The sequence below is a fragment of the Nerophis ophidion genome, linkage group LG02 (genome assembly GCF_033978795.1).
Source record: "Nerophis ophidion isolate RoL-2023_Sa linkage group LG02, RoL_Noph_v1.0, whole genome shotgun sequence".
Taxonomy (NCBI): domain Eukaryota; kingdom Metazoa; phylum Chordata; class Actinopteri; order Syngnathiformes; family Syngnathidae; genus Nerophis; species Nerophis ophidion.
In genome coordinates, this window is record NC_084612.1 from 46,973,696 (window position 1) to 46,988,952 (window position 15,257).

General features: G+C 42.5%; 1 protein-coding gene across 3 annotated transcripts in view; it reads left to right on the forward strand.

The window, feature by feature from the left end:
* Positions 1 to 15,257, forward strand: part of smpd2b (sphingomyelin phosphodiesterase 2b) — a 38,078-nt gene that overhangs the window by 12,434 nt on the left and 10,387 nt on the right. For all 3 annotated transcript variants that reach the window (XM_061885232.1, XM_061885242.1, XM_061885250.1), the window contains 4 exons: positions 803 to 896; positions 951 to 1,040; positions 1,108 to 1,190; positions 14,590 to 14,722. In XM_061885232.1, coding sequence (XP_061741216.1) covers positions 803 to 896; positions 951 to 1,040; positions 1,108 to 1,190; positions 14,590 to 14,722 — 400 coding nt within the window. The remainder of the gene's footprint in view (positions 1 to 802; positions 897 to 950; positions 1,041 to 1,107; positions 1,191 to 14,589; positions 14,723 to 15,257) is intronic.

Consider the following 15,257-nt stretch of genomic DNA (forward strand, 5'->3'; position numbering starts at 1 on the left):
CCAGACCTGGCATCTCTCAACAAGCGCAGTGAAATCATTTCAACATGCCGCCCCCAGACGGAAACACCTCCTAGGTAACACATGAGCCAATCACCACACCCTACGCCTGCCTGTACCCACCCACTCTGTGCCCTATATATATATATATATATATATATATATATATATATATATATACATATATACATATGTATATATATGTGTATATATATATGTATGTTTATATATATATATATATATATATATACATATATATACATATATATATATATATATATATATATATATATATATACATATATATATATATATATATATATATATATATATATATATATATATATGTGTGTGTGTGTATGTATTATATATATGTATATGGACGGCGTGGTAGAGTGGCCGTGCGCAACCCGAGGGTACCTGGTTCAATCCCCACCTTCTACCAACCTCGTTGTGTCATGAGCAAGACACTTCACCCTTACTCCTAATGGGTGCTGGTTAGCGCCTTACATGGCAGCTCCCGCCATCAGTGTGTGAATGGGTAAATGTGGAAGTAGTGGCAAAGCGCTTTAAGTACCTTGAAGGTAGAAAAGCGCTATACAGTACAACCCATATATCATATATATATATATATATATATATACATACATTACAGGTTGTAATCGTTTACAAAGCCTTCACTTGGCCCACAATAAAACCATTGTCACATTCAGACACCCCTGCACTAGGATGATGTCTGTCTCCATGGAAACGGTCCAAGTTGGTTATTGAAGGTAAAATCTTTTCATCGGTTTTTCCCTCTCAGCGGAGTCATTGGCAGTGGATTGGCCATTTTCTCCAAACACAGAATCCAGGACACACTCCTCTATCGCTACTCGCTCAACGGTTATCCATATATGGTAAGTTAGCCAGGTCGACAAGTCCCACCATGCACCCAAAACGATGATTTGTAGGCACATCATGGCGACTGGTTTGGAGGGAAAGCAGTCGGCCTGGCCATCCTCAGCATCGGCCCACTGACCACACATGTCTACGTGACTCACGTGAGTGTGACGCCTTACTTACCTCTGCGAGGGTGAGGACTCTGCTGACCGCTGAGTGTCGTTGCAGCTGCATGCCGAGTACAGCCGCCACAAGGATGCCTATCTACCTCACAGGGTGGTCCAGGCCTGGGAGCTGCAGCAGTTCATCCGGTACTGTCATTCACTTGTTCATACAACACTCATCTTTGCTCTACATTAGATTCATGCACCCACAACAGTTATTTGTTGTTGAAAATCACAATTGATACGTTTTTAGACCAGGAGACAAAAATGTAGTATGCTTACTTTAAACAAGTTTCAATAAGTCATTAATTAAAATCAATTGTAGAAAATGGATTGATGGATGAGACTAAGATAGCAATTTGCTGGTGAAAAAAATGCATTACTTAAAGAATAAAGTTGAAATATCCCAAAAATAAAGTTTGGATTTATTAATTTAAAAAAAAGTCAACATTTTTTCAATATTACCCTCTTAAGGCCCAAGCTGTTTTTTTACAGGATTTTTTTTTATATCTCTTTGCTATTTGGGCTTATCGGACATTGATATCGGATATTTCACATGATGTCCTTCGTCCATAAGTACACAAATGTGTACTTCATATTTAGTGACATGCTAATTCTTAATTTTACACTTTTTATCTTCCAAATTCCATTGTATGTTTTACTTTTCTGACACCACCAGATGGCAGTATAAGTGTCAACATAAGCGGCCATAAGACCCCAATTCAGTAATGTACACAATTTTGGAAATAAGGGCTAAAAGGTGCTGTCCACACATGTGGCCACTAAGCCTCAAAATAAACATTTTACTTGTGAGAATCTAAAAGTGAAATTTATCAAAATAAAGGTGTTATTATCCTATAAAAAAAGCTGACATTTTACAAGAATACTACATGAATATTCCGAGACTTTACTAAGGAGAATAAAGTTAATCCATTTACGAACTAAAGTAAAATTTCCCAAGAATAAAATAAAATAAAATCATTTTACCAGCATCAAAACATAACATTGTCCAAAACTAATCGTAAATGGTGTCTGTAACAGGGCAATAAAACAGCCTATCAAACAAAACAAGTCATTGTCATGGACCCACTAGCTGCGCAAGCTAGCACTCCAATCAGCTAAACAAACTCAATAACTCCACGGTGACAATTTGGTGGATTTACTGAGGAATTTGCGAAAGTGAAACAACACAAACAGAATGTTCTATGTTAATAATACTAACACAGACACTTGTAAATGTGTTAGCATATTAGCTAATGCTAACGACACTTTATTACACTAGGATATCAGGTACAAAAATGCATGAAGTTACTCCTACAGACATCACATGGGACACTTAAGTAATTAGGAATTGTTTTAGTTGTAAAACCACCTCCAAAGACATGCACCTGGGGATAGGTTGATTGGCAACACTAAATTGACCCTAGAGTGTGAATGTTGTCTGTCTGTCTGTGTTGGCCCTGCGAGGAGGTGGCGACTTGTCCAGGGTGTACCCTGCCTTCCGCCCGATTGTAGCCAGGCACCAGCGCCCCCCGCGACCCCAATGGGAATAAGCGGTAGAAAATGGATGGATGGAACTTACAAACTTTGCTTAGAATGATGTATGGAGGATCCATGTGAGTAGAAACGCTATGGAGGACCAGAAGACGGAACAGCACGTCTGTTTCTGGTTGAAGGCTCAGTCTAAACAGAAGGACACTGCAGCACCTGCAGTGAGCGAACTAGTCCAAAGGATGGCGCCATAGCAAAAACAATAACACACTTTGTTAGTGTAATTCTTTGAAAACTATTTGCATTGTGACCGCCAACGAAGAAAAAATCCTTAAATTAACCACACGGATTTATAAGCCGCCGGTGTTCCAAGCATAGGGAAAAAGTTACTGTTTGTAGTCTGGAATTTTCAGTAAATTTGATGTCCAGATACATTGGAAAAATGACACAATTGTCGGCGGGGCTGATAGTTAATTAGTCAATTCATTGAAGAATAAATGTAAAATGTACTCAACTTTTGCTGTCTGCGGTAAACAGTTATGTAACATTGTTTGATGTGACCATACATTTACTGTACTGTACTGTAAACTAAAAAATAGATTTTTTTTAAAAAACTAAACGAAAAACCATGCACAGTAAATAAAAAAACATCCTGAAAATGAAAAAAATTGTGTAAACGAAAAAAAAATATAATAACGCATTTTAAAAAACTTGAAGCTTTTACAACGTAATCCCAGTGTTAAATGAGGGAGCACATTTATGTATGTATGTATGCATGTGTGTGTGTATATATACATGTGTATGTATGTATATATATGTATATGTATATATGTATTTATATATATATGTATATGTATATATATATAATATATATATATATATTGTGTATGTATGTATGTATATGTATATATGTATGTATTTATATATATATATGTATGAGTATATATGTATGTATTTATATATATATGTATGAATATATGTATATGTATATATGTATGTATTTATATATATATATATATATATATATATATATGTATATATATATATATTGTGTGTATATATATATGTATATGTATATATATATATATATATGTATATATATATATATATATATGTATATGTATATGTATATATATATATATATATATATATATATATATGTATGTATGTATATATATGTGTATATATATATATATATATATATGTATATATATGTATGTATATATATGTGTATATATATATATATATATATATATATGTATGTATATGTATGTACATATATATGTATATATATATATATGTATATATGTATGTATGTATATGTATGTGTGTGTGTATACAGTTGGGGCAGAAAAGTATTTAGTCAGCCACCGATTGTGCAAGTTCTCCCACTTAAAATAATGACAGAGGTCTGTAATTTTCATCATAGGTACACTTTAACTGTGAGAGACAGAATGTGAAAAAAACCCAGGAAGTCACATTGTAGGAATTTTAAATAATTTATTTGTAAATTATGGTGGAAAATAAATATTTGGTCACTTCAAATAAGGAAGATCTCTGGCTCTCACAGACCTGTAACTCCTTTACGAAGCTCCTCTGTCCTCCACTCGTTACCTGTATTAATGTAACCTGTTTGAACTCGTTATCTGTATAAAATACACCTGTCCGCAACCTCATACAGTCAGACTCCAAACTCTACTATGGCCAAAACCAAAGAACTGTTGAAGGACACCAGGAAAATAATTGTCGACCTGCACCAGACTGGGAAGAGTGAATCTACAACAGGCAAGCAGCTTGGTGTGAAAAAATCAACTGTGGGAGCAATTATCAGAAAATGGAAGACATACAAGACCACTGATAATCTCCTTTGATCTGGGGCTCCACGCAAGATCTCATCTCGTGGGGTCAAAATGATCATGAGAACGGTGAGCAAAAATCCGACAGGGAATCAAATCATGCAGTGCCAGATGTGTCACCCTGCTTAAGCCAGTGCATGTCCAGGCCCGTCTGAAGTTTGCCAGAGAGCACATGGATTATACAGCAGAGGATTGGGAGAATGTCATGTGGTCAGATGAAACCAAAATAGAACTTTTTGGTATAAACTCAAACCATACCAACTGTGAAGCATGGGGTTGGAAAGCCATACCAACTGTGAAGCGTGGGGGTGGAAACATCATGGTTTGGGGCTGTTTTTCTGTTAAGGGGACAGGACGACTGATCTGTGTTAAGGAAATAATGAATGGGGCCATGTATCGTGAGATTTTGAGCCAAAACCTATCACTGAGAGCTTTGACGATGAAACGTGGCTGGGTCTTCCAGCATGACAATGATCCCAAACACACCGCCCGGTGACTCTGTAAGAAGCATTTGAATGTCCTGGAGTGGCCTAGCCAGTCCCCAGACCTCAACCCCATAGAAAATCTGTGGAGGGAGTTGAAAGTCTGTGTTGCTCGGCGACAGCCCCAAAACATCACTGCTCTCGAGAAGATCTGCATAGAGGAATGGGCCAAAATACCAGCTACTGTGTGTTCAAACCTGGTAAAGACCTATAGTAATCGTTTGACCTCTGTTATTGACCAAATACTTATTTTCCAACATAATTTACAAATAAATTATTTAAAATTCCTACAATTTGAATTCCTGGATTTTTTTCACATTCTGTCTCTCACAGTTGAAGTGTACCTATGATGAAAATTACAGACCTCTCATCATTTTAAGTGGGAGAACTTGCTCAATCGGTGGCTTACTAAATTGCAATTGCCCCACTGTGTGTATATATATATATATGTGTGTGTATATATATATATATATAGATATATATATATATATCTATATCTATATATATATATATATATATATATATATATATATATATATATATATATATATATATAATGTATGTATATGTTTATGTATATATGTATATGTATATATGTATGTGTATATATATATGTATGTATGTGTATATAATTTATGTGTATATGTATATGTATGTATGTATATATATATATATATATATATATATATGTGTATGTATGTGTATATATTTATATATATATATATATATATATGTGTATGTATGTGTGTATATATATATATATATATATATATATATATATAATATGTGTGTATGTATGTATGTATGTGCTTCACGGTGGGAGAGGGGTTAGTGCGTCTGCCTCACAATACAAAGGTCCTGAGTAGTCCTGGGTTCAATCCCGGGCTCGGGATCTTTCTGTGTGGAGTTTGCATGTTCTCCCCATGAATGCGTGGGTTTCCTCCGGGTACTCCGGCTTCCTCCCACCTCCAAAGACATTCACCTGGGGATAGGTTGATTGGCAACACTAAAATTGGCCCTAATGTGTGAATGTGAGTGTGATTGTTGTCTGTCTGTGTTGGCCCTGCGATGAGGGGGCGACTTGTCCAGGGTGTACATTGCCTTCCGCCCGATTGTAGCTGAGATAGGCACTAGCGCCCCCGCGACCCCAAAGGGAATAAGCGGTAAAAGATGGTTGGATGGATGGATATATAAATGTAGGTATATAAATATGTATATATGTATATATTTGTGTATGTATGTATATAATATATATATATATATATATATATATATATATATATATATATATATATATATGTATGTGTGTGTGTATACATAGAATAATGTGTTTGTGGAGGAGTATTGTGATTAGCGCACTGTTAGAGTGGAAGTCAGCGACCCCGTCTGGGTGACTGGAGACAGTGCACCCTCAGACGGGGGCGTGGCATGTGCTGGCTGAGAGAGACAGCTGTCAGATGATTAGTTGGCGCAGGTGGTACGTGTTAGACTAATCATCTGTTGTCCTTAAAAGTGAGCGGCCGGGTGCAGCAGTGCAGTTCAGACTGGAGAGACGGAGAAGTCAAGAGAACTGTGCAAGACAAAACTGAGCGGCTGGAAAGTGGCTACTGACCTGTATTGCAAATTGTGGGATTAAAAACTTATTTCAACCCGAGCAACTGGCTTCCAGCGGACCTATGTGAGTAGAAAGCTTACATTTGGCACCCAACTTGAACTTAAAAAAAAAAATAAAAAAAGGGTCCGGCCCGCCCCTTGGCGCGGGCACGGCGGGCTCCGCGACCGACGGCCGGGAAAGAAAAGGGGAAACAAGGTCGTCACCAAACCCGATAGAGGCGCTGGGACAGTTGTTGGCGGAGGTTTCCACGGCCAACCACAGGCAGATGGAAGCGATGCAGGCGCAAATTGCGCAGCAAAATCAGATCCTGCGAGCCATGACGGAGAGGGCCGGAGCAGGGACGTCATCTGCGGCACCGAGGCCATCATTAGCAATGGTGGGGATGCACAGAATGGCGGAGTCAGAAGATCCGCAGACGTACATGGACATTTTCGAGGCCACGGCGGGAGCATGCACGTGGCCTGAGGAGGAATGGGCAGTACGGGAGAGGCGCAGCGAGCGCCACTCAGCCTACCACCTGGCAACAGGGTAAGATACCGGGACTTGAGACGCGCAGTGCTGGACCGGACGGGAGGATCCAAAGATGATCACAGGCGCCGGTTCCAGGCAATGCGACTAGGCCCGGAGGACCGGCCTTTCGCCCTGGGCCAACAACTCAGAGACGCGGCGACCAGATGGCTAAAACCCGGGCAGGTGCAGGAGGTGATGGAGCAAGTGATCCTGGAGCAATTCATGGAAGCAATCCCGGCACGGACCTCAGCGTGGGTCCGATATCACCGCCCACAAGACCTGGCCGCGGCGGTGGCCCTAGCGGAGGACCATCTGGCAGTACACAGAAAGGAGGAAGAGGCTGCGGAGGGGGGGGGGAGCGCCCAGTTCCAGCGCCGCGCAAGATGCGCGCGCAGCCGGGGGAGGGAGGCCAGCAATGGACAAAACTCAGAAACACTCAGCCTGTTTTTTCTCCTCCTCAGAACCCGGCCGCCACGGACGCTGTGTCTCCCCCGCAAACTGCTCCTCGAATGCCTGGGCAGGTGTGCTGGAGGTGTGGACGGCTTGGACACCTGCAGCGGGAATGTCCTAGCATGGAGGTGGGACAGGTGATCCGGGTCGTCGACCCTGCGGCACCCTCCCCCGGGCCAGGAGAGACGTACTACGTACCGGTAAGGATACAAGGGAGTATACACCGGGCGGTGGTAGATTCGGGCTGCGAGCTGTCTATGATCCACCAGAATTTGGTTCGACCCGGGGCGCTCAGAATAGGTACACGGGTGCGGGTTAAATGTGTGCATGGGGATATTCACGAGTACCCTATTGTGCCGGTGGAAATGTTTTTTAAAGGGAAAAAACATAGTGTGAAGGTGGCTGTAAATTTGCGCCTGGCGCACCCCTTAATCTTAGGAATTAAATGGTCGGGATTTAATGGGTTAATAGAGCAGTGCGCAGGGGTGCGTTCACGACCGGTAGGGAAAAGGGATATCCGCGCTGTTCTCATCGGCGACGCGAGATCATCCGACGCTGACGGGGGGGAGGGGGAAGGGGAGATGGCGGGGGCTTTTCAGGGAGTTCCCCCCGGCTCCCCAATGGCGCCCCGTGGATGATTTTCCACTTGAGCAGTTTTGAGATGACACTCTGCGCGCGACCTGGGACCAAGTGATTTCAATTAATGGGCAGCGGGTTAGCCCGGGGATAGCGCAGGACTTCCCTCACTTTGCATTGATTAGGGACAGATTGTATAGAGTGAGTCGTGACACTCAGACAGGGGAGGAAATCACCCAATTGTTGGTGCCCAAAGACCGTCGGGAAATTATTTTCCAGGCGGGACATTTTAATCCCATGGCGGCCACATGGGGTATGATAAGACACTTAATCGGATAATGGCCCGGTTCTATTGGCCAGGCATTCGAGCAGACGTGCGCCGCTGGTGCGCGGCCTGTCCGGATTGTCAACTAGTTAATCCCGCGTCCACCCTTCAGGCTCCTTTGCGGCCATTACCACTAATAGAGATCCCATTCGAACGTATTGGGAGGGACCTCGTCGGGCCATTTCATCCGCGCACCCAGGGATATCGCTTTGCGCTAGTCCTGGTGGATTACGCAACGCGCTATCCCGAAGCAGTACCACTGCGCTCCATCTCTGCAAAGAGTGTGGCACAGGCACTGTTTCAAGTTATCTCCCGAGTTGGAATCCCGAAAGAGATTCTAACTGACCAGGGCACGTCCTTTATGTCACGCACGTTAAAGGAGCTGTACGGTTTATTGGGGATCAAGTCTATTCGGACTAGCGTTTACCACCCGCAGACAGATGGGTTGGTGGAGCGGATGAATAGAACTTTGAAATCCATGATTCGGAAGTTCGTACACGAGGACAAACCAAATTGGCATAAATGGTTGGATCCCCTGTTATTTGCAGTGCGGGAGGTTCCCCAGGCCTCAACAGGATTTTCTCCATTTGAGCTATTGTTCGGCAGGAAGCCGCGTGGGGTACTGGACCTAGTTAAAGAAAGCTGGGAGGAAGGTCCAAGCCCCAGTAAAAATTTAATTCAGTACGTCATGGACTTGAGGGCAAAACTCCACACATTAGGGCACTTGTCACGTGAGAATTTGCTCCAAGCTCAACAACGTCAACAGCGCCTGTATAACGGGGGCGCAACTTAGACAATTTTCACCGGGAGAGAAAGTACTTGTATTACTCCCAACATCCAGCTCCAAATTACTCGCCAAGTGGCAAGGACCCTTTGTGGTCACACGACGAGTAGGTGACGTGGATTACGAGGTTAGGCGGTCCGACCGGGGTGGGCAACACAAATATACCACCTCAACCTACTGAAAGGTTGGAGGGAAGCGGAGCCCGTCTCCATGGTAACGGCGATAGCGGAGAACGAGGAGCTGGGGCCGGAGGTTCCCCCCTCCTCCCAGCCCTGCCTTCTCCGCTGTGATAATCATCTGACGCCGTCACAGAAAGCAGATGTGGCCAATTTACAGCAACATTTTGCTGACGTTTTCTCCCCCCTGCCCGGCCGCACGAACCTCACCCAACATCACATAGAGACCAGCACAGGCGTGACGGTGAGGTCTCGGCCCTATAGACTACCCGAACACAAGCGCAAAGTAGTTCGATAAGAATTAAAAGCCATGCTGGAATTGGGAGTGATAGAAGAGTCACACAGTGCATGGTGCAGTCCCATAGTTCTAGTAGGGAAGAAAGATGGGTCTGTGCAGTTCTCTGTTGACTACCGCAAGGTAAATGAGGTGTCACGTTTTGATGCCTACCCGATGCCCCGGGTCGACGAGCTCCGAGACCGTTTGGGCACTGCTCGTTTTTTTACGACACTGGATTTAACTAAGGGTTACTGGCAGATTCCCTTGTCTCCAGAGTCTAAGGAAAAAACGGCATTCTCCACTCCGGAAGGTTTGTACCAATTTGTGACCCTTCCGTTCGGCTTGTCCGGTGCGCCCGCCACTTTTCAGAGACTCATGGACCGGGTACTGCGTCCCCACGCGGCATATGCTGCCGCCTACCTGGATGATGTCATCATCCAGGGGAACAACTGGGCGGAGCATATGCAGAGGGTGGGGTCACTCGAGTCCCTGAGGCGGGCGGGGCTCACCGCCAACCCGGCGAGGTGCGCGGTTGGCCGGAGGGAGGTACAGTATCTGGGGTGCCACTTGGGGGAGGGTCAGGTGCGGCCTCAGATAGACAAAACCGCGGCAGTTGCGGCCTGCCCGACCCCGAAGACGAAAAAAGAGGTGAGGCAGTTTTTGGGGCTTGTGGGCTACTACCGGAGGTTCGTACCCCGGTTTGCGGAACTGACCAGCCCACTAACTGACCTCACCCGAAAAGGTGCTCCCGATCTGGTCCAGTGGACGGAGCAGTGCCAGCAGGCATTCGAGAAGGTGAGGAAAGCACTTTGCGAGGAGCCGGTACTGCACATGCCTGATTTTTCCCTCCCATTTTGTTTGCAGGCAGACACGTCGGGCAGACGACTGGGAGCTGTTTTATCCCAGCAGAAGGAGGGTATCGACCACCCCATCCTATACATCAGCAGAAAGCTGTCCGAACGAGAAAGCCGGTATAGCACGGTGGAGAGGGAGTGCCTTGCTATCCGGTGGGCGGTCGGTGCCCTCCGGTACTACCTGCTGGGACGCCCGTTCAGCCTCTGCTCGGACCACAAGCCTCCCCAGTGGCTCCACCGCATGAAAGATGCCAACGCGCGGATCACCCGTTGGTATCTAGCTTTACAACCCTACCATTTCAGAGTGGTCCATAGGCCGGGGGTGCAGATGGCTGTGGCGGACTTTCTCTCCCGCTCTCATGCAGGGGGGGGGTGTAAGCGCGGCCGGACGACGTCCCGGCCTAAATCTGGCGGTGGAGGTATGTGGAGGAGGATTGTGATTAGCACACTGTTAGAGTGGAAGTCAGCGACCCCGTCTGGGTGACTGGAGACAGTGCACCCTCAGACGGGGGCGTGGCATGTGCTGGCTGAGAGACACAGCTGTCAGATGATTAGTTGGCGCAGGTGGTACGTGTTAGACTAATCATCTGTTGTCCTTAAAAGTGAGTGGCCGGGTGCAGCATTGCAGTTCAGACTGGAGAGACTGAGAAGTCAAGAGAACTGTGCAAGACAAAACTGAGCGACTGAAAAGTGGCTACTGACCTGTATTGCAAATTGTGGGATTAAAAACTTCTTTCAACCCGAGCAACTGGCTTCCAGCGCACCTATGTGAGTAGAAAGCTTACAGTGTATATATGTGTGTGTGTGTGTATAATGTGTATATGTATATATGTGTGTGTGTATGTATGTATGTATGTATATATATATATATATATATATATATATATATATATATATATATATATATATAATGTATGTATGTATGTATGTATGTATATGTGTGTATATATATATGTATATGTGTGTATGTATATATATGTATATGTGTGTATATATATATGTATATGTGTGTATATATATATATATGTATATATGTATGTATATATATATGTATGTATATGTATATATACACAGGTGCTGTTCATATTACTAGAATATCATGAAATAGTTGATTTTATTTCAGTAATTATATTCAGAACGTGAAAATTACATATTATATCAATTCATTACACACATAGTGATATATTTGAAATGTTTATTTTTCAAAATGTTGATGATTAGTACTGACAATTACTGAAAATCCCAAATTCAGTATCTCAGAAAATTTAAATATTAGATAGATAGTACTTTATTGATTCCTTCAGGAGTTTAGTTAAGACTAGTACCAAAAAAATATTTTTTAGAAATGTGGGCCAACTGAAAAGTATGAACATGGAAAGTTTCAGCATGTACGGCAATCAATACTTAGTTGCAGCTCCTTTTGCCTGAATTGCTGCAGCAATACGGCGTGGCATGGAGTCGACCAGTCTGTTCCACTCCTCAGGTGTTATGAGAGCCCAGGTTGCTTTAATAGTGGCCTTCAGCTCTTCAGCATTGTTGGGTCTGGTATCTCGCATCTTCCGCTTCACAATACCCCATAGGTTTTCTATGGGGTTAAGGTAAGGTGAGTTTGCAGGCCAATCAAGAACAGGGATACCATGGTCCTTAAACCAGGTGCTGGTAGATCTGGCACTGTGTGCAGGTGCCAAGTCATGTTGGAAAATGAAATCTTCACCTCCATAAAATTGGTCCGCGGCAGAGAGCATAAACTGTTCTAAAACCTCCTGGTAGACTGCTGCATTGACCCCAGACCTCAGGAAACACAGTGGACCAACATCAGCAGATGACATGGCACCCCAGACCATTACCGATTGTGGAAATTTGACACTGGACTTCAGGCAATGTGGATTCTGTGCCTCCTATCTTCCTCCAGACTCTGGGACCTTGATTTCCAAAGGAGATACAAAATTTACTTTCATCTGAAAACATAACTTTGGACCACTCAGCAGCAGTCCAGTCCTTTTTGTCTTGAGCCCAGACGAGACGCTTTTGAGGTTGTCTCTTATTCAAGAGTGGCTTTACACAAGGAATGCGACAGCTGAAGCCCATATCTTGCATACGTCTGTGTGTGGTGGTTCTCGAAGCACCGACTCCAGCTGCAGTCCACTCTTTGTGGATCTCCCCCACATTTTTGAATCGGTTTTGTTTGACAATCCTCTCCAGGGCGCGGTTATCCCTCTTGCTTGTACACTTTTTTTCTACCACATCTTTGTCTTCCCTTCGCCTCTCTATTAATGTGCTTGTACACAGAGCTCTGGGAACATCCAACCTCTTTGGCAATGACCTTTTGTGTCTTGCCCTCCTTCTTTAAAGTATCAATGGTCATCTTTTGGACAGTTGTCAAGTAAGCAGTCTTCCCCATGATTGTGTGTCATACAGAATCAAAACAAGAGACCATTTAAAGGCTTTTTCAGGTGTTTTGAGTTAGTTAGCTAATTAGATTGTGGCACCAGGTGTCTTCAATATCTGACCTTTTCACCATATTCTAATTTTCTGAGATGTTGAATTTAGGGTTTTCATTGGTTGTCAGCTATAATCATCTCCTTTTTGGCAAAAACACTTGAAACGTATCAGTCTGTTTGGAATGAATTTATGCATTCTACAAGTTTGACTTTCTAAATGGAATTAATGAAATAAATCAACTTTTTCATGATATTCTAATAATATGACCAGCGTGTGTGTGTGTGTGTGTGTGTGTGTGTGTGTGTGTGTGTGTGTGTGTGTGTGTGTGTGTGTGTGTGTGTATGTATATATATATATATATATATATGTATATATATATATATATATATATGTATGTATATATATATATATGTATGTATGTATGTATATATATATATATATATATATATATATATATATATATATATATATATATATATATATATATATATATATACATTGCAAGCATATGTGGGCATCAAAAAAAGATTTTAAGTCTCATTAAAAGCATTAAATTAGAAGTGCAGTAACCTGTACAGAGCCTGGTCAAAGATCTCTTTCGGCCTCATTGACTTTATTCATACCTGATAAAAAAAATTTTTTAACACACTATAATGCTGCTGTATTACTACTATGTGCTCTGCGAAAATATACATTAATGTAATGATTAAAAATGTCTATTTGATGCAGTTGTGCCTCTCAACCACCAGATGGTGCCAATGCTCCACATTGCATATTTTTCATAGTTTAATGAGCCTAAATAAGTATTATTATCCATCCATCCATTTCTACCGCTTATTCCCTTTTGGGGTCGCGGGGGGCGCTGGCGCTTATCTCAGCTACAATCGGGCATTATTATGCTGTGTGCATTTGTGCAGAAATGCATGTAATCATGTATGATGACAAACATCAATATATAAATTAATAGAGAGGAAGTTGTTGAACTATTTCAAGCTTTGAAAACAAAAAAAATGGTGATTTATAGCTGAGTTATGACACTTTTATGAGCAGGAATTGAAAGTGTGTGTAGTTTATATCAAACTTGCTCAAAGGTTGCCAAGACTTGATGGTGGACCCTCAAGTCCAACACAATCCAACACAGGAGATTATTTGTCAAGTTGTATTTGGAAAATAACTTCAGAAACTGGAACTAATTACTAAATGAATTAAAAGGCTGTATTTTCTAGGTACTCATGCTTGGAGATGGGAAATAGATTCTTATAGTGCTTCCAGGTGTTTCACCTTTACATAAAGTGATGTAAGTAAAATTCAACATTCATAATTGTCTCGAAAAAAAAGTCTATTCAGACGTAAAACTAACAAAGAAACCAACCTCTGAAGTGGTCTGCAGAAGCCAAGAACCACATGAGTCCTCCAGCAATATGAAGGCCACACAATGTTATGTGCCTGAGAAGTGGTTGCATCAAGCTGCTTTATCCACATGAACATGTTGGTGAAACTAAAGCGTAGTCATATGGTGGTTACAATAAAGTCATTAATGCTGACTGAGTAGTTTGCTGGTGTGTTAAGCAGTCTCACAACCACCACTCACACAAAGCAATCATTAACATTCCCAACTGAAGTTCTCTGTAATGACTTCCAGCCAGAAACAAGCATGTGTGATTGACACTTTGACTGTCCTCCAAGTATTGAAGTGTAATGTCTCTAGCCACACGTCGGCAAGCACAGACCTGGTGATCCTGGGCGGAGACCTCAACATGCATCCCCAGGACCTGGGCACCAGACTGCTGATGTCTTACACGGGACTCAGGGACGCTTACACCGAGGCCCACAAATTTGAGGTAGTTTAAAAAAACATATGAACTGTCAAGTGTACTTGGAAATAGGGATGGGACTTGACAACCTTCTCTGGTTCAGAACCAGTTCTCAGTGGAACAATTCCTTGGAATCGCTTCTCATTTTTTATAAATGTTTCCTTTAACGATTCCTCAAAGGGAAGGACATTATTACAAACCTAAGTAATGATGTCATTAGTAGGGATGTTCGATAATATCAGACTGCAGATATTATCGGACGATAAATGCTTTAAAATCAATGCTTTAAAATGTAATTTTGGAAATCATCAGTATCTGTTTTATAATTATCGGTATCTGTTTCAAAAAGCAAAAACCTTATGACTTTGTAAAGTGCCGCTGTGTACACAGACGTAAGGAGAAATACAGAGCACCTATTAAACTTGTGGGCACATCCTTTGCGTGCCTGTCAAGTCACATGATATTTATGGCTTTATGCAACAGCCATACAGGTCACGCATAGGGTGGCCGTATAAACAACTAACACTGTTCCAAAAATGTGCCACACTGTGAACCCACACCA